Source organism: Tupaia chinensis, unplaced genomic scaffold, assembly GCF_000334495.1.
Source record: "Tupaia chinensis unplaced genomic scaffold, TupChi_1.0 Scaffold000531_1, whole genome shotgun sequence".
NCBI lineage: Eukaryota > Metazoa > Chordata > Mammalia > Scandentia > Tupaiidae > Tupaia > Tupaia belangeri.
The window spans coordinates 723,668-740,665 of record NW_006160044.1 but is presented as its reverse complement, the minus strand read 5'-3'; the positions used below and the strand labels follow the sequence as shown (position 1 = coordinate 740,665).

Here is a 16,998-nt window from a genome sequence, read left to right as displayed (position 1 = left end):
GGATGGACCGTGGGGTTGTTTTACCCGAGCAGCCCTGTGGCTTCCGAGGCCGCGTGTCCCTAAGCAGAGGGGGAGCCAGTGCCAAGTCCTCAGGGCTGGGAAGTCTTCCCTTCCGGGACCTGATGATGTTCATCTGGCTTCTTTTGGTCCCCCCAGGGGCCTGATGCTGAGATAGGGTTGGGCCAAGGAGGCCATGAAAGACCCTCTGGTCATCACGGCTTCCTAGACAGTGTCTGAGTTTCGAAACGCTGAAGGCGAGGACGTTTGTAAAGGTCTCTCCTCCCGGTCCTTGTGTGGGGAAGGACTTAATTCCATCGAGAAATGTTTAGTGAAGCCAGCCACAGGGGCATGGCACAGGGGTAACGCGATGCTCCAAAATGGCGAGGCCTCATGGGGAGGTCCCAGGTTCACATCCAGGCACGTGCCTGTGACCCAGACCAACAGGCTGGGGTGGGTCTCAGTGTGAGGATCCTGTTGGGGTGCCCCTCTCTCTCTCTAGCCCCCTCTCGCATTGAAGAAATAAATTTAAAAGGACCAGCAGGTGGTATGGTGGATAAGGCATTGGACTCCCACTTGGCCAACCACGGTTCAAGTCCCAGCCCTGGTGGGGTGCATATGCGTGCATGCCCAAAATCCCAGGAGGAGAATCGAGATGGGATTGCAGCATGGCCATCTCCCTTGGGGGTTTATTTCTTACTTTCCCTCTCACTGCGTCTCTCTTCCGTGAGCGCATGTGCTCTATGGCAAAGACTAACTAACTGAAAAAAAGTTTACTGAGGATCAACAGATGGCATAATGTTTACATCACTGGACTCCCACATAGTCAACCACAGTTCGAGTCCCAGATCCAGCAGCTGAAAACGCAGGCTGGGCACATGCGTGTGCATACCCAAGATCCCGAGAAGAGAATGGAGGAGAAGGGATTGCAGCGTGGCCATCTCCCCTGGGGGGTGATTTCAGGCTTTCTGTCTCTCTGTCTCTCTCTGTCTGCCCAGTGATAGTATACATGCCCTATAGCAAAAATCCCTCTTTAAACACACACACACACACACACACACACACACACACACACATTTATTGAGCACAACCTGCAGCTTGTATGAGGACATGACCCAGTGAAGACTTTCTGTCCTGAAAAGGCCACCAACAGTTGTCGACTGAGGACCGAGGCTCTGAGCTGGGCTGGGCTGGGCTGGGCTGGGCTGAGCTGAGGAGGTGGTGGGGACGGAGCAGGTGGGAGCAGGCGCACTGGGCCCCGGCCTGGGAAACCGAGACAGGGCCTATCTCCGCAGAGGGCCAACAAGGGCAGCAGAGCCGTGGAGCGGCTGAAGAAGAAGCTGTCCGAGCAGGAGTCGCTGCTGCTGCTCATGTCGCCCAGCATGGCCTTCCGGGTCCACAGCCGCAACGGCAAGGTGAGAGCGCACCCACGGCCGCCCAGACCTCAGGAGAGGGTTCCTTAATGTGGTGCACAGGCACACGTGACCCTCTGCCTGGGGCCTTGGCTCTAGCCCAGGTTGAGGGGCCGCTGGCTCAGCCCCCACAGCTGGGAGGTGTCGAGGTCTCCAGGGAGGTTTCCTCTCAGGTTCATGCAGACCTAAGGGGATTGCGGTCTGGGGTCCTCTGAGGCCAAGACCTGCCTTCTTCTCCAAGTCTGGTGCCGCCCGTGGCCCCAGCCTCCCCCTACATGGGAGCCTCATGCACCTGTCACATGCAGACTGGTTCGTTCTCCAGTGCCTGGCCTAGCGAGGCAGCCAGCGGGCTCTGCAGAGGCCTCATCTCTGGATCATGGTCCAGGGCTTGCGAGTTCCATGCAGCAGGTCGGATCAGCTTCTGCATCTGGTGTTTGCTGATCCCACCTGGTAACCCCCTCCGTGTCCCTAAGCTACGGCCCCAGACAGGGCTGGGACTAGAGGTGGCCTGAAGCTCACCTGCTGACAGGGAGAGCGGACAGTGCCGGAGGGACAAGCCAGGCCGAGAGCACCCCTGGGCCCTGAATTCCAGCTGGCTGGCGGCTGGGAGGTGTGAGTCTCGTGGCCCGGGGAGGCTGGGCTTGCAGGGCGTCAGCCTCGCTGGGGTGGCGCTCACTTTTCCCACCTAGAGTTACACGTTCTTCATTTCCTCCGACTACGAGCGCGCCGAGTGGAGGGAGAACATCCGGGAGCAGCAGAAAAAGTGTAAGTGGCCCTCAGCCCAGACGTGGCTCAGGACATCGGGCCCAATGGGCGTTTCTTCCTCATTCTTGTTCTTTTGGTTGTTGTTTTGTTTCGTTTTTAAGTTTTTGCCATAGGGCGCATGCGCTTGCCAGAGAGAAATAGTGGCAGAGAGAAGGAACGTGAGAAATCACCCCCTGGGGGGGTGCCCACGCCACACTCCCTTCTCTCCCGTTCTCCTCTCGAGATTTTGGGCACACGTGCCCGACGTCTTTATTAAACCCCCAGATCTAAGACTTAAACCATGGTGAGCCGTTTGGGAGTCTAGCACCTTAACCATCATGCCACCTGCTGGCCCTTCCTCCTGGGTTTTAAAGGCTTTTAGCAGGGCTGGGCAGTGGGACCTTTTATCCTTTAGAGAATAAGTCGAGGTCCAGTAGGTGGCATGGTGTTTGGGATGCTGGACCCCCACGTGACCGACCGCGGGTAGGAGAATGGAGGAGAAGGGATTGTGTGGCCACTGTCTCTGTCTCTCTCTCTCTCTCACTGTCTCTGTCTCTGTCTCCAGCAACCACACAATACCTTAAGGCAAAAACCTCTTTCAATAAAAGAAGGGCCAGGGACCAGCAGTTAGCGTAATGGCTATGTCGCTGGACTCCCATGTAGTTGACTGTAGTTCGAGTCCCAGGCCCGGTGGCTTAAAACTCACGCTGGACGCGTGTGCGTGCGTGCCCGAGATCCTGAGAGGAGAATGGAGGAGAAGGGATTGCAGCATGGCCATCCCCCCTGGGGGGTGATTTATCGCTTTCTGTCTCTCTGTCTCTTTCTGTCTGGCTGGCGAGTACACATGCCTTATAGCAAAAAATAATAATAATAGCAAAAAAATAAATAAATAAGTAAATAAAAGAAGGGTCAGCAGTTCGCATAGTGGTTAAGACACTAGACTCCCACAAGGCGACCATGGTTCGAGTCCTGGGCTTAGCAGCTTGCTTTCCCGCTGTCTCCCTCTCTGTTGCTCTGTGGTCAAATTAAAAAATGATAAATATGAATAAAATTAGATAAAGTAATGTTTTTTAAGAATTATTTTATCTAACTTTATTCATTCTCATTTATTTATTTATTTTAATTTGATCAGAGAGGGACAGAATGAGAGAAAGAGAGGGAGGGAAAGTGAGAGAGCAAGCTGCCAGGTCCAGGACTCGAACCACGGTCAACCATGTGGGAATTCAGACCCTTAACCACTGTGCCACCTATGGGCCCCAATAAAATAACTCTTAAAATAAAAAAAAAAAAAAACCATAATGCTGAGCTCCCTCCCACCCTGTGAGCTCAGGCCTGGGTTGTCCAGAGCATGCCTCATCTTGCCAGAACCTCACCTGGGAGCCGGTCACTTCCCTGAGCCCCCAGGCTCCTGCAGTGCCCCTCCCAGGTGTGGGGCCAGGTGGGAGGGCACCGTTGTCCGTCGAGCAGCAGCCTGATTGGCCAGCGTGCCTCTCTTCTACCCGCTCAGGTTTCAAAAGCTTCTCCCTGACGTCCGTGGAGCTGCAGATGCTGACCAACTCCTGCGTCAAGCTCCAGACCGTCCACCACATCCCGCTGACCATCAACAAGGAAGGTGGGCATTGGGAAGGGAGGGCCGCCAGCCGGCCCCAGGGCTCACGTTCCTCCCAGCCGCGAGCGCTGTCTTGAGCCTGGAGGCCTCTCGTTCAGGGGCTTCTATGCGCTTGTTCTGGCCTGCCGTCCTCCCTGGAATGGAGGGGTGGGTGAGGAGCAGTTTCTGCCCGGACTGCCACTGCCGGGTGGCTAAGGAAAAGGAGTGGCTCCCATCCTTTGTCACAAGGGCTGTGACAAACACTCCTCTGACCCTCTGTCCTGAGGATCTGGCTCCCCTTCTGTCTCCCAGCCCTTCTTCCCTCCTGGCACTTCCCAGCACGCGCTCTGGTCACACCGAGTTTGCAGTCACTGTCGCGCACGTGCACTCAGCCACACACAGTTTGTGTTTGCACACGCATATGCACACACGCATACACATTGCCTGCTCCATCCACATCCTGCGCTACCCCCAGCCCCCTCCTGTCCTCGGGTCCTAAGTGCACTTGATATTGCGAGCCCCACTAGCTCCGAAGGCCCCTAAGACAGACACAGTGGGTACGTTTTTGGTCCGTGGCACTGTCCTGCCTGGCGCTGGGCCGTTGGCAGCCATGTGGTGTCCACAGTGTGGTTATTCAGAGGCAGAGCCAGCCTGCCGCCTGCCTGCCCGGACAGAAGGACAGACGCTCACCTCTTTGATCTCTTCCACAGATGATGAGTCGCCTGGGCTTTACGGGTTCCTGAATGTCATCGTCCACTCAGCCACCGGATTTAAGCAGAGTTCGAGTAAGTGGTCTGGAGAGGAAGGCCGCTGGTGCTGGCCATGCCTCCCGGGTGTGGTGTTTGTGGAGTCCATGAACTGGAGAGCTGCACCCCCTGCAGGCGGGTCCTGTAATTGCAGGAGTTGGAGTTGCTGCTAGAGACCAAACCCTTGGCCCTCGGCAGCAGCCAGGATACCTGAAAACCTCAGACCCAAGCCAGGATAATGGTCAGCAGTGTCCCTTGACCCCAGCAGAGCAGGTCTGGCTGCTCTGTCGAGATGGATGAATGATACTAAAACCTCCGAGGAGGAGAAGGATGGGGGCTCTCTCCCAGCTGCTCAAGCTGTCCGGACAGTGAGAGCTAGTGATGTTTTGGTCGTGCTGACCTCTCAACACAGCGCCTCCCCGCGACCTGTAAGGGGCCACTGCAGGAGGCCATGGGGTAGGCACGGTTCTGCCAGCCTCTCCCAGAGTTTCTGTGAAATCAATCAATCATTCAAACAAGAAAATGAGTACATGCCGCACAATGAGAGAAATTTTGCAAATCATGTATTTGGTAAGGGATTTTACTCAGAATACGTAAAGAACCCTTAGAGGCCAGCCTGTGTGGTTCAAGTCCCAGACCTGGTGGCTGGAGAAGCACTGGACACCTGTGTGTGCATGTCCAAAGGAAGGGAGAGACGGAGGAGAAGGGATTGCCGTGCGACTGTTCCCACGGGGGCTGCCTCTCCTCTCCCTCTTGCTTTGTCTCTCTGTCTTTCTGTAGGTGGATGTACCCACTGGATGGGGGGCAGGGGGGTGACTGCTAACAAATACCGGTGAGAGTGTGGAGAAACAGGGACCCAGCGTGGAGATGTAGCACCCTGCAGCCACTCGGAAAGATGGCTTCACACTTTTCTCTCTCTCGCTCTCTCTCTCTTTCTTTCTTTCTTTTTAAGGTTTTTGCCATTGGGTGCATGCTTGCCAGAGAGAAAGAAAGTGAGCTATCACCCCCGGGGGCGAGACAGCCATGCAGCAGTCCCTCCATTCTCCTGTCTAGATTTCGGCACACACACACACACACACACATGAACCTGGCATGAATTTCAAGCCACTGGGTCCAGGACTCGAATCATGGTTGCCTATGTGGAAATCCAGTCCTTTACCCACCACACCACCTGCTGGCCCCAATTCACAATTTCTTAAAAAGTTAAAACATACCCCTCCCATATAATCCAGCAATCCCATTCTTCAGTATTCATTTTAAGAAATGAAAACATATCCACATAAAGACTTAGACAGATGAGGGACCAGCAGATGGCATAATGGCTATGTCGCTGGACTCCCACGTGGTCGACCGCAGTTCGAGTCTCGATCCGGCGGCTTAAAACTCATACCGGCCACATGTGCATGTGTGCTCAAAACCCCAAGAGGAGAGTGGAGGAGAAGGGATTGTGGCATGGCCATTCCTCCCAGGGGTTATTTCTCGCTTTCTGTCTCTTTGTCTGTATTTCCGGTAAGCACACACACCCTATAGCAAAAACCTCTCTTAAAAAAAAAAGATTTATACAGATAAAATGTGGTTTATCTATGGAGCATCCTTCTCTAGTCAGAAGGATGAGCTACTGATGGAGGCAACATGATGAACCGAAAAAAAAATATTCTACGTAGGGACCAGCAGGTGGAATAGTGGTTACATCGCTGGACTCCCAACATGGTCGACCACAGTTCGAGTCCCAGACCCAGCAACTTGAAACTCACACCAGGTATGTGTGTGTGCATGCCCAAAATCCAGAGAGGAGAATGGAGGAGAAGGGACTGTGGCGTGGCCATGCCCTCCCCACAGAGGGTGATTTCTCACTTTCCCTGTCTGTCTCCTGACAGTACACATGCCCTATGGCAAAAAAAAAAATTTTTTTTTTTTTAAATCAGAGGTGTTTTTGGTATAGGGTGTGTACGCTCGCTGGAGAGACAGACAGAAAGTGAGAATTCACCCTCTCAGGCTGGGTAACCACATCACAGTCCCTTCTCCTCCATTCTCCTCTTGGGATCTTGGCCACACACGCACATGTGCCTGGCGTGAGTTTTAAGTCACCAGATCCGGGACTCAAACCACAGTCAATCACGCGGGAGTCCAACGACGTAACCATTATGCCATCTGCTGGTCCCCCACAAAGAAAAAAAGATGACATATCATTTCATGTATTTGAAATTTCTAGGAAAGGTCAAATACAGAAACAGAAAACTTACCAGTGGTTTTTGAATGCTAGGGATGAGAGGGAGGCTTCACTGCATTGAACCCCGGGGCTTTTGGGTTGAAATGATTGTGACACTGTTTGCACTCTCTTTTTTTTTTTTTTTTTTTTAAGAGGTTTTTGCCTTGGGGCACGTGCACTTGCTAGGGAGAGACAAAGAGACAAAGAGACAGAGGAAAAGCGAGAAATCACTCCCCCAGGGGAATGGCCACACCTCGATCACTTCTCCTCTTTTCTCCTCCTGGGATCTTGGGCACACACGCATCTTCACCCGGCATGATTTCTTTTTCTTTTTCTTTTTTTTTTTGAGAGGTTTTTGCTACAAGGGTGTGTGCACTCGCCAGAAAGAGAGAGACAAAGAGACAGAAAGTGAAAAATCACCCCTGAGGGGGGATGGCCATGCCACAATCCCTTCTCTTCCATTCTCCTCTCGGGATCTTGGGCACGCACGCACACACACCCGGCATGAGTTTAAGCCACCGGGTCCAGGACTCGAACTGCATTCGGCTACATGGGAGTTCAGTGACATAGCCATTATGCTAACTGCTGGTCCCCACCCGGCATGAGTTTTAAGCAACTGGTTCCAAGACTCAAACCATGGTCAGCCATGTGGGAGTCCAGCAATGGAACCACCACGCCACCTGCTGACCCCATGCACTGGGTTTAAATTCACTATAAATCCCCAAATGTGCACTCGGAGTGAATGACTTGTTCAGGAAACAGGTTATCCCTCCATGAAGCTGTAGTACACACATAACCATTCCCCGGGCCCTCTCCGGCTGCCCTGTCAGTGTTGGCGTCTCTCGGGCTCCCCTCCAGCCCTGGCTCCCTCATGGCACCTACTCCTGGCCTTGCCTGTTACCTTTCCAAACATCTCAGTATCCCAAGCTGTAAACTCCATGTCCCCAAATTGAACTTGTCATCTGTAGCCCCAAACTTACTCCTCTGGTTTTATGAGAAGCACCACCATCCACCCCAGGACCGAGCTAGAAAGCGCAGTCCTGCTCACCTGGGTCAGTAAGACACCATCCCCATCCGGGAGACTTCTGCCTCGTCTCCAGCTACTGTCATGCAGGCTCTCCTCCCTGTCCTCACTGCCAGGCCTCCTCCCCCCTCACAGGGTAGACTTTCTAAAATGCAAATCTGAGGGCCAGTGGGTAGCATGGGGGTTAAGGCGCTGAACTCCCAGGTAGCTGAATACAGTCGGGGTCCTGGACCTGACAGCTTGCTTTTTCACTCTCTCTCTCTCATGGGTACACATGCACTATAGTGAATTTAAAAATAATAGTAGGGAGCAGCAGATACCATAATGGTTATGTCGTTGGACTCCCACATAATAGACCGCAGTTCGAGTCCCAGACTCAGCAGCTTAAAATTCATGCCAGGTGTGTGTGCACGCATTCCCAAGGTCCCAAGAGGAGGATGAGAAGGGGCCATCCTTCCAGAGAGTGATTTCTCGCTTTCTATCTGCCTCTCTCTGTGTCTCTGTCTAGTGACAGAGTTAAAAAATTCTCTCTGAAAAAATATAATAATAATGTACATGCTCTATAGCAAATTAAAAAATAATAGCAATAATAAATAAGTAAAATAATTCTTTAAAAAAATATTGCAAACCCCGGGACCAGCAGTTGGTGGAATGGCTGTGTCGCTGGACTCCCATGTAGTCGACCACAGTTTGAGTCCCGGACCCAGTGGCTTAAACTCACGCCTGGCATGTGTGCATGCGTGCCCAAGATCCCAAGAGGAGAATGGAGGAGAAAGGATTGCAGAATGGCCATCCATCCTGGGGGGGGAGCAATTTCTCGCTTTCTGTCTCTATGGCGAGGGCACGTGCCCTATAGCAAAAACAAACAAACAAAAACCTCTCCAAGAAACAACAATAAAAAAAAAAAAAAAAACCCGCAAACCCCACCCTGTAACTGACACAAAAAAAAAAAAAACCCCCAAACCCCACCCTGTAACTGACCACTTACAGCCCAGCCAGACCCTGCCCCACTCACCCCCAGGCCTCTTCCTGTACCCTGTGGTTCCCAGCACCGGGCTGCTTCCGACAGTCCACATGAGCCTGGAACCCTCTTTGCTCCAACCCTTAGTCTCTGCAGTGCATAGCTGGGTCTGCCCAGGTGGCAGGAATTGTCTTCGCCCTGCAGGACAGCTCGCTTCTGCTGTGGGGCTTGTCCCCTGTGTAGCTGTGGCACAGTCACCCCGTCCATCCCTCCCCGCTTCACCCACAGAATCATCTCTGGGTAGGTCAGGAGTGTCCCATGAGATGCTGATGTTCAAAACACCAGCCATTGGTTTGGTGTTTTTATTTGTTTTCTATTTTTATTCTTGTTCTTTTTTTAGAGAGATTTTTGCTGCAGGGTGCATGCGCTTACGAAAGGGAGAGACAGAAAGTGAGAAATTACCCGCTTAGGGGCATGGCCATACCACAATCCCTTCTCTACTCTTGGGAATTTGGGCACACGTGCGCTTGCACCCGGCATGTATTTTAAGCCACCAGGTCTGGGACTTGAACCATGTTCTATAACGTGGGAGTCCGGCGGTGTAACCATTATGCCATGTGCTGGTCCCATTTCTATTTGTTTTTAAAGTTAAGGCCAGGGCCGGCAGGTGGCGTGGTAACTATAAAGGCATTGGACTCCCACATGGCTGACCACGGTTCAAGTCCTGGACCTGGTGGCTTGACTTTCTCACTTTCCCTCTTTCTCTGTCTCTCTCTGATCAAACTGGAAAATAATCATCATAATAAGTAAAGTTAAATAAAATCATTCTTTTAAAAAAAATAAATAAAGTGAAGGCCATCTTTTTCTGATTTGGAACATAACACCTCTGAGAGACGAGACAGGTGAGGCCAGCCGTGGTCAGGAAGGTTGTTCAGTCCCGTGATCCCGACACTGCACGAGGAGGTCTCGGGCTCCAGTCCGGGTGTCTCCAGGTTAACACTGGGTGCGCGCTCGCCCACGGTCCTCACCTGGTGCAGCATGAAGACCCTCTCGGGGGTGCCTGTCTGTCTCTGTCTCTCATGGAGTAAATAAATGAATGAAGAGCTGAAAGAAATTGCAGGTGACCCGGAAAGCGTGGTCACAGTCTCCCTGTTGCCTCCCCACAGATCTGTACTGCACCCTGGAAGTGGATTCCTTCGGGTATTTTGTGAATAAAGCCAAGACGCGCGTCTACAGGGACACCACTGAGCCGAACTGGAACGAGGTGAGGAGCCTGCTTCCGCAAGAGAGGCTAAACACCTAACACGCAGGGCTGAGGGCTTCCCCACAGGCCGGGCTGCCCGCATGCCGGGAACCTCCTGGGGGGTGGCAGGCTGACTCCGCCAGAAGATTTTTATCACCGTGTTCCTGAGAATCTTACTCACCCAGCCCCCATGACAAAGAATGAGCCTATTTATTTAGCTGGAGGCGTGTTTGGAAAAAGAACTTAAAAGGGCTTTTTGTCTTCCTTTGTTACCACTTAGTGTTTACTTGGGAGGTTTCCATAGAGTTTTTTCCTCGGAAGGCGGAATGGCCCTCTTGGTTCTCGGGAAGCCTGGCGCTCTGCCTGTGGGGACCGGGACAGGGACTGTGGGCCCTGCTCCCTGGGCCTCCCTGGCCTGCAGAGCCCTGTACGCCTGTCTAAGGAGGTCACATTTGTATATTAGGTTGTCAGGAAAGACGTGACGTATTTCTCTGTGTTTTTTCTACGCATTTTTGCGTCACGACTTTCCCAGTGACCCAATAGTCTGTGGCCCTGCCTTCCTGCACCGCGGAGAGCTGTTGAATAAATCACTTAACCGATTGGCCGCAAGCCTTGGGAGTGGGAGTGATTGCGAAGTGGCCAGCGTCAGTGACATCCCCAGATCCATGGGAGATGCCACTTCCCAGCCTCTGCGGCAGCTGCTGCCCTCGAGGACCTTGTCAAGTGGGTGGAGGCAGCTGGGCTGCAGGGAGCTGCCTCCTACCCTTCCCTTCCCCCGCAGAGGAGGAGCCCCCGAGCCACACCACTCGAGCAGTGAGCAGAGGTGCGGGAACCCAGGTCTTTTCCAGCTTCCACTGCTCTTTGATCGCTAGACTTGCTACCAGGCGTAGGTTGAGGGCCCGAGGAGTCTGACAAAATTCCTGGTCAGTTCAGCTCGAACGTCCCTGCAGGAAGGGCCAGGTGGGCCCAGCCGAGTGGCCCAGGTGGCCCAGACTGAACTGCAGTGCTGGAAGCCGCGTAGCCGGTTCAGATCTCTGGGTCGGCTGGGGAAAACGCTGTGTTCACACAGGAACCGAAATTCTGAAGAGCAAGAGGGCCGGGGAAAGGGGGCCCCAGTGCGCTGAGACCCTATGGATAAAGCATCTCTGCTTTTATCTCTGTCTCTCCAACTAGTGCATGCACCCGATAGCAAAAACCTCTCTCAAAAATAAATCAATGAAAGAAGGAATAAATGCACCTGTTTGCTTTTTTTTTTTTTTCATGAGAGAGAGACAGAGAGACAAGCACCCTACCAACAAGGTCTTCACGCCAGGATCCCTTCCCTCAGCCCGGGTCTCGAGCGCACATGTGCCCAATGTCTTCGAGGCGGTCCCGGCCCCCTCCCATGTGGGCCCAGCTACGCCACCAGCTGGCACCGGAATTTATTTTAGGGCAGCTTTAGATTCATAACAGAACTGAACAGAAAGGACAGAGCTACCATACACCCCTTCCCCGTCCGCCCCCGGGTGGACCCCCAGCACTGGAGTGGGGCGTGTGTTAAGTCGACGGACCCAGGTGGGCATCATTATCACCCAGAGCCTCCCGTCGACATCATGGTTCACTCTTGGTGTTGCATGTTCGATGACTTTTAACACGTGTGGAATGGCGTGTTTTCATCATGACAGCATTACACCAAATCGTTTCATTGCTCTAAAAATGAACCCACGTTGACATCATTATTACCCATAGTCATAGAATATATGCATTTTAGGGGCACCAGCAGATGACATAATGGTTATATCGTAGGACTCCCACGTAATCGATTGTGGTTCAAGTCCCAGACCTGGCGACTTAAAACTCACACCAGGCACGTGTGTGTGTGTGTGTGTGTGTGTGTGTGTGTGTGTGCGCGCGCCCAAGATGGAGAATGGACGAGAAGGGATTGGGATGTGCCCATGCCCCCTGCGGAATGGCTTTCCTGTCTCTCTGTCTCAGTCTCTCTCTCTGGGGAGTGCATATACCCTATAGCAAAAATCTCTCAAAAAGGATATATGCATTTTTTTAAGTTCTTTTTTTTTTTTTGCCATGGGGCACATGCAGTTGCTAGAGAGAGAAAGTGAGAAATCATACCCCCCCCTCAGTGGGATGGCTACAATACAGTCCCTTCTCCAACATTCTCCTCTTGGGATTCTGGACATATATGCATACACACTTGGCATGATTTTCAGGCTTCTGGGTCTGGGACTCAAACTGTGATTGACCATGTAGGAGTTCAGCACCTTAGCCACCACACCTTCTGTTGATCCCAAATATATGCATTGTTAACCCCTGATGTGGGTGGTGTGGGGCACGTGTGTTCACCCAAGAGAGGGTGAGAACTCCCCCCCCCCCGCAAAGGGAATGGCCATGCCACATTGCCTTCTGTTTCTCCTCTCAGGATTTGGGCATGCACACACATGTGCCTAGCATGTTTCCCAAGACGCCGAGTCTGATAGTCAAATGGTGCAGTCAGCCATGTGGGATCCAGGGATCCAGCTGCCTTCACCATGCCTCTGGCTGGCCCCGGACCACCCTTTAGATGCTGATGTAGGAGTTCGGGTTAGGTTCGAGAATTCCACACTTAGAGAAGCATCCGAGCCAGCCCGCAGTGTGGGGACGACGATGCCCACGGAGAAAGCTCCTGAGGGTCCCGGAGCTCAGCGAGCAGGGTCGTGAGCACGGCTCCTCCTGGGGCAGCAAGGACACGGTTTGCAAGGGAGCCATGGTTCAGAGGCCCCTTGGAGCCGCAGTGCCGACCGCTGCTCGCTTGGCCCTGTTGGTTCATCCGTAACTTTTCTTCTGTCTCGGGGCTGCAGGAGTTTGAGATCGAGCTGGAAGGCTCCCAGACCCTGAGGATACTGTGCTATGAGAAGTGTTACAACAAGATGAAGATGCCCAAGGAGGACGGCGAGAGCACGGACAGGCTCATGGGGAAGGGCCAGGTCCAGGTGAGGCTGCGCTCTCTGCCCCCTGCAGGGCCACTGCCACCAACCCCTGACCTCTAGACCTCTAGGTGCTCCATGTCCTTTCCCGTTTGGCACTGGGTGGGGTGGGCAGCCACAGCTCTGAAGGACCCACTGCGGATGATCTGGACTGGCATCTTCACGGGTCCTCTCCTCCCCCTTGGTCTGTCTGAGTGTCTGTTATGGTCTGTCTGCAGAAGAAGTTCAGTTACATCTGTTTTTCCATTTGGACCCTCAATTCCTCCACGGTCTTAGGAGAGCCCAAAGGCAGATAGGTTTGGAGGAACCGTGGGCTATGATGGGCATTTATGGAGCCACCTCTTTTTGGAAAAGCACAAAGGTCTCAGAACCTCCCTGTCGACAACCCTCTTTGGGGGCTAACCCCAGTTCCTAGGGTATGTTACCGCATCCCTGAATGAGGTCCACATGGATCCCCCCAAGAGTGGGTGTAGAATTCGCCCCAGGTGGGCCAAGAGAACATGTCCAGCCAGAACGAGCAATGGGTCTCCTGGTCGTCAGGGAGATCAGCACAGGCTCTTGGTCCTTTAGGAGTTTACTGGTCCCTGGAAACCCACCACTTGTTTTTGACACTTCTTGGTAGACAGGAGCTGGCACTGTGTCATCCTTGTGTTTCTGGTGGTCCCACCTGTGCAGTTCTGCAGGGGCGAGTGAGAGAATGCCCTAGGCCCTAGGATCTGTCGCCTTTCAGCGTATCTTTTTTTCTTTTTAAAAAAGATTTTTGCTATAGGGCACATGTGCTCACCAGAGAGACAGAAAGCGAGAAATCACCCCTCAGAGGGGGTGGAGATGGCCACACTGCAGTCCCTTCTTCATTAATCTCAGAATCTTGGCATGCACACGCGTGCGCCTGGCATGAGTTTTAAGCCACCAGTTCCGGGACTCGAACTGTGATCGAACACGTGGGCGTCCAGCGACGTAACCACTACGCCATCATCCGCCAGTCCTGCCTTTTAGCACATTGTATGAGATCTTGCTGAGCAGATTCCGTCCCACCAACCTCAACCTAAGCATGGGTCAAAGAATACCACCTTCCTCTCCCCTTTCCCTTCCTCTCCCGATCTGACATTCTTAGGGGCCCGGGGCTTACTCACCTTCCCTCCCTAAAGACGGAGTAAAAATCTTCTTGCGCGGTACTGAGCGCCAGGAACGAGGAAGGCAGCGGATGACTCTTCCCTGAGGAGTCTGGGGTGTCCGCTGGCTGCAGGCCTACCTTCCTCCTCATGCTCCTCATTCAGCTTTGCAGGTTCTCGCTGGGTGCTGGCTGCCCTCCTGCACTGGCTGCCCAGTTTCCCGGACATGCACACTGCTGCCTGTATTTCTCCCTCGGAAGCTGATGAGGGACCTAGTGGCTCAGGGCCTCCCAGGATTCCCTAAACCCTGAGGGCAGGAGTAAAAGCAAAATGCTCATCTGAATGCCCCAAAATGCTCCCCCGTCCCTGCCCTGGCCTGTGGATCTTGATCACGCACTCGGGCCCTGTGTAGGATCTCGTGGTGTGAGCCAGCCATGCAGAGAGACCGCTAGCTCTCATAGACTCCGAGCTGGTTTCCAGACATGGCTGCTCCGTGAGCGTCCTGGGGCTGGCTCGCCGCTAGGACCGGGGGTTGGAGCATCTGTGGCCAATGATCATACTTTGGACAGTCGTCGTGGCTCAGGCCCTTTGTCCATGGGCATTCTCATTTGATCCGAAGCAGATCTTCGAGAGCCCGTGAGTTTGCCCCATTGGACAAGCAAGGCAATGCTTCTGTAACCCGTTCCTCAGTAGCCAGGGAATTGGAAGCCACTGCCTCCTGGCCCCACACTCCCATTTCTCTTGTTTGTTTGTTTGTTTAGTTTTGGTATAGAATGTGAGCTCACCAGAGAGAGAAAAATAAGGAAAGCGAGAAATCACTCCTGCGGGGGGTGGGGCCATGCTGCAGTCCCTTCTCCTCTATTCATCTCTTGGCATTTTTTGCATGTACACGTAATGCCCGGCGTGTTTTTCTATTTTCTTTTTCTTTTTTTGTTTTGTGTTTTAAAAGGAGTTTTGCTTGAGACCAGCAGTTGGTGTAATGGCTATGTCTCTGGACTCTCATGTGGTTGACCGCAGTTTGAGTCCCGGACCCGGTGGCTTAAACGCACAAGGGGTGCGTGTGTGTGCGTGCCCAAGATCCCGAGAGGAGAATGGAGGAGAAGGGATTGCGGCGTGACCATCCCCCCTGGGAGATGATTTCTTGCTTTTTGTCTCTCTGTCTTTCTCTGTCTCTCCAGCGAGCGCACACACCCTATAGCAAAAAACCTCTCCAAAAAAAAGAAAAACAAGACAGTCAGTCATGGGGGCCGGCAAGGAACACATCTTCCAGTTCCCCTGCCCTGGCCTCCTTTCTACACCTGAGCCTGGTCTGCATCGGCCCATCCTCTGTGCTCCCAGGGGAGTTTAGCTCAGAGAGCATCCTCCTTTGCCATTCTTCCCTGCAGGCTCCTGTCTGCCTCCACCAGGACCAAGCATGGACTGGTGATTGGCGAGAGCATGACTCTTAAAGAAAAAGGTCCAGGGGCTTGCAGGTGGCGTGGTGGTTAAGGTGCTGCCTCAGTAGCCCAGACCCAGTGCTGCTCCCTCCATGGTCAGACCTTTTCACCCACCCCCCCTCTGCCTCTCTGTCTCTCTCTAGCGAGCACATGTAACCTGTAGCAAATTTAATAATAATAATAGGAACCAGCAGATGGTGTGATAGTTTCGTCGCTGGATTCCCATGTAGTCGACTACAGTTCGAGTCCCAGACCCGGTGACCTGAAACTCTCACTGGGTGCATGTGCATGCATGTCTAAGATCCCGAGAGGAGACTGGAGGAGAAGGGATTGCAGCGTGGCCATCTCCCGGCAAAGGGGCGGTGATTTCTCACTTACTCCCTCTGTCTCACTGGCGAGTACATGTGCCCTATAGCAAAAATCTCTATTTTAAAATAATAATAATAATAATGTGGGGACCAGCAGGTGGCATAGTGGTTAGGGTGCGGGACACTCCCACATGGCAGACCATTGTTCAAGTCCTGGACCTGGTGGTGCACGCATGCATGCTCACTCGCTCTCTCTCTCTCTCACCAGATCAAAATAAGCGAATGAATAAAAATAAATAAATAAATAATTATTTAATAATAACAATGATGATAAATAACATTAAAGAAATCATTCTTTAAAAATAAAGAAAAAGGGCCAACCCGTGGCCTGGTGGTTAAAGGAACTAGATTCCACATGGCCAACCGTTAGGTTTTAGCCCTGGATCCTGTGGCTTTAAAAACACACGTGTGTGTGTGTGTGTGTGTGTGTGTGTACCCCAAAATCCCAAAATCCCAAAATCAGGGAAAATGGAGGAGAAGGAGCTATGGCGTAGCCACACCTCATAGGGATGCTTTTTCTCTCTCTCCTGCTCTCTGTCTCTATTGTCTCTCATGCCTGCTGACCGATGACAAGAAAAATCATGACGCTCACCCAAACAGGTAGATTCCATGAGCACCACTGAGCGCATGGGGGCCACAGCCACGGGAGGCAGGCTGTGTCTGCGTGCAGCAGGAAACGTGGGAATTGATAGCCAAGGAACTGGGCGGAGGAGCCACGGGATGGAAAATGACCAAGACAGGGCATCAGGCTACGAGGGAATTCTGGCCGACGTGACTCGTGAGGGACTTGCGGAGGGCGGGCGAGGGTGACCAGACATCCCCGGGAGACGGGGGAGGACGAGGAGCTAGAGCCGACAGCCAGGATGGGATTCTGGCTAAACGTAGAGAGGCTCCTCGTGCCACGCTCCAGGACGGAGCCCGCTTGGAGGAGAGTGCAGAGGAGGCTGACGGGGTCGGTCGGGGGCAGACTCTGTCGGTTCCCGGTCCCACCAGGCTCCGTGTGACCGGGGCGAGTCACTGCCACCTCCATCCAGACTCGTCTCTCGTGTACGTTGGGATGGAGGCATGGATCCATGAGGGTCCGTGATGGGCCACTCTTGGAGTGCAGTCAGCGTCGGGTGCTGTTGTTGTCCCCGTTTGTCACCGTCTGTGTTAGGGAAGAGGCGGCGGTGAAGGCGGGACCGGCTCCAGCCCCCAG

At 53.1% G+C, this 16,998-nt stretch overlaps 1 protein-coding gene across 2 annotated transcripts in view; it reads left to right on the top strand.

The window, feature by feature from the left end:
- BCR (BCR activator of RhoGEF and GTPase) overlaps positions 1-16,998 on the top strand; it is a gene marked incomplete at its 5' end in the record, with an annotated part of 180,074 nt that overhangs the window by 144,711 nt on the left and 18,365 nt on the right. For both annotated transcript variants that reach the window (XM_014591096.2, XM_006157176.3), the window contains 6 exon segments: positions 1,293-1,412; positions 2,099-2,174; positions 3,661-3,765; positions 4,452-4,526; positions 9,848-9,945; positions 12,759-12,890. In XM_014591096.2, the coding sequence (XP_014446582.1) occupies positions 1,293-1,412; positions 2,099-2,174; positions 3,661-3,765; positions 4,452-4,526; positions 9,848-9,945; positions 12,759-12,890 (606 nt within the window).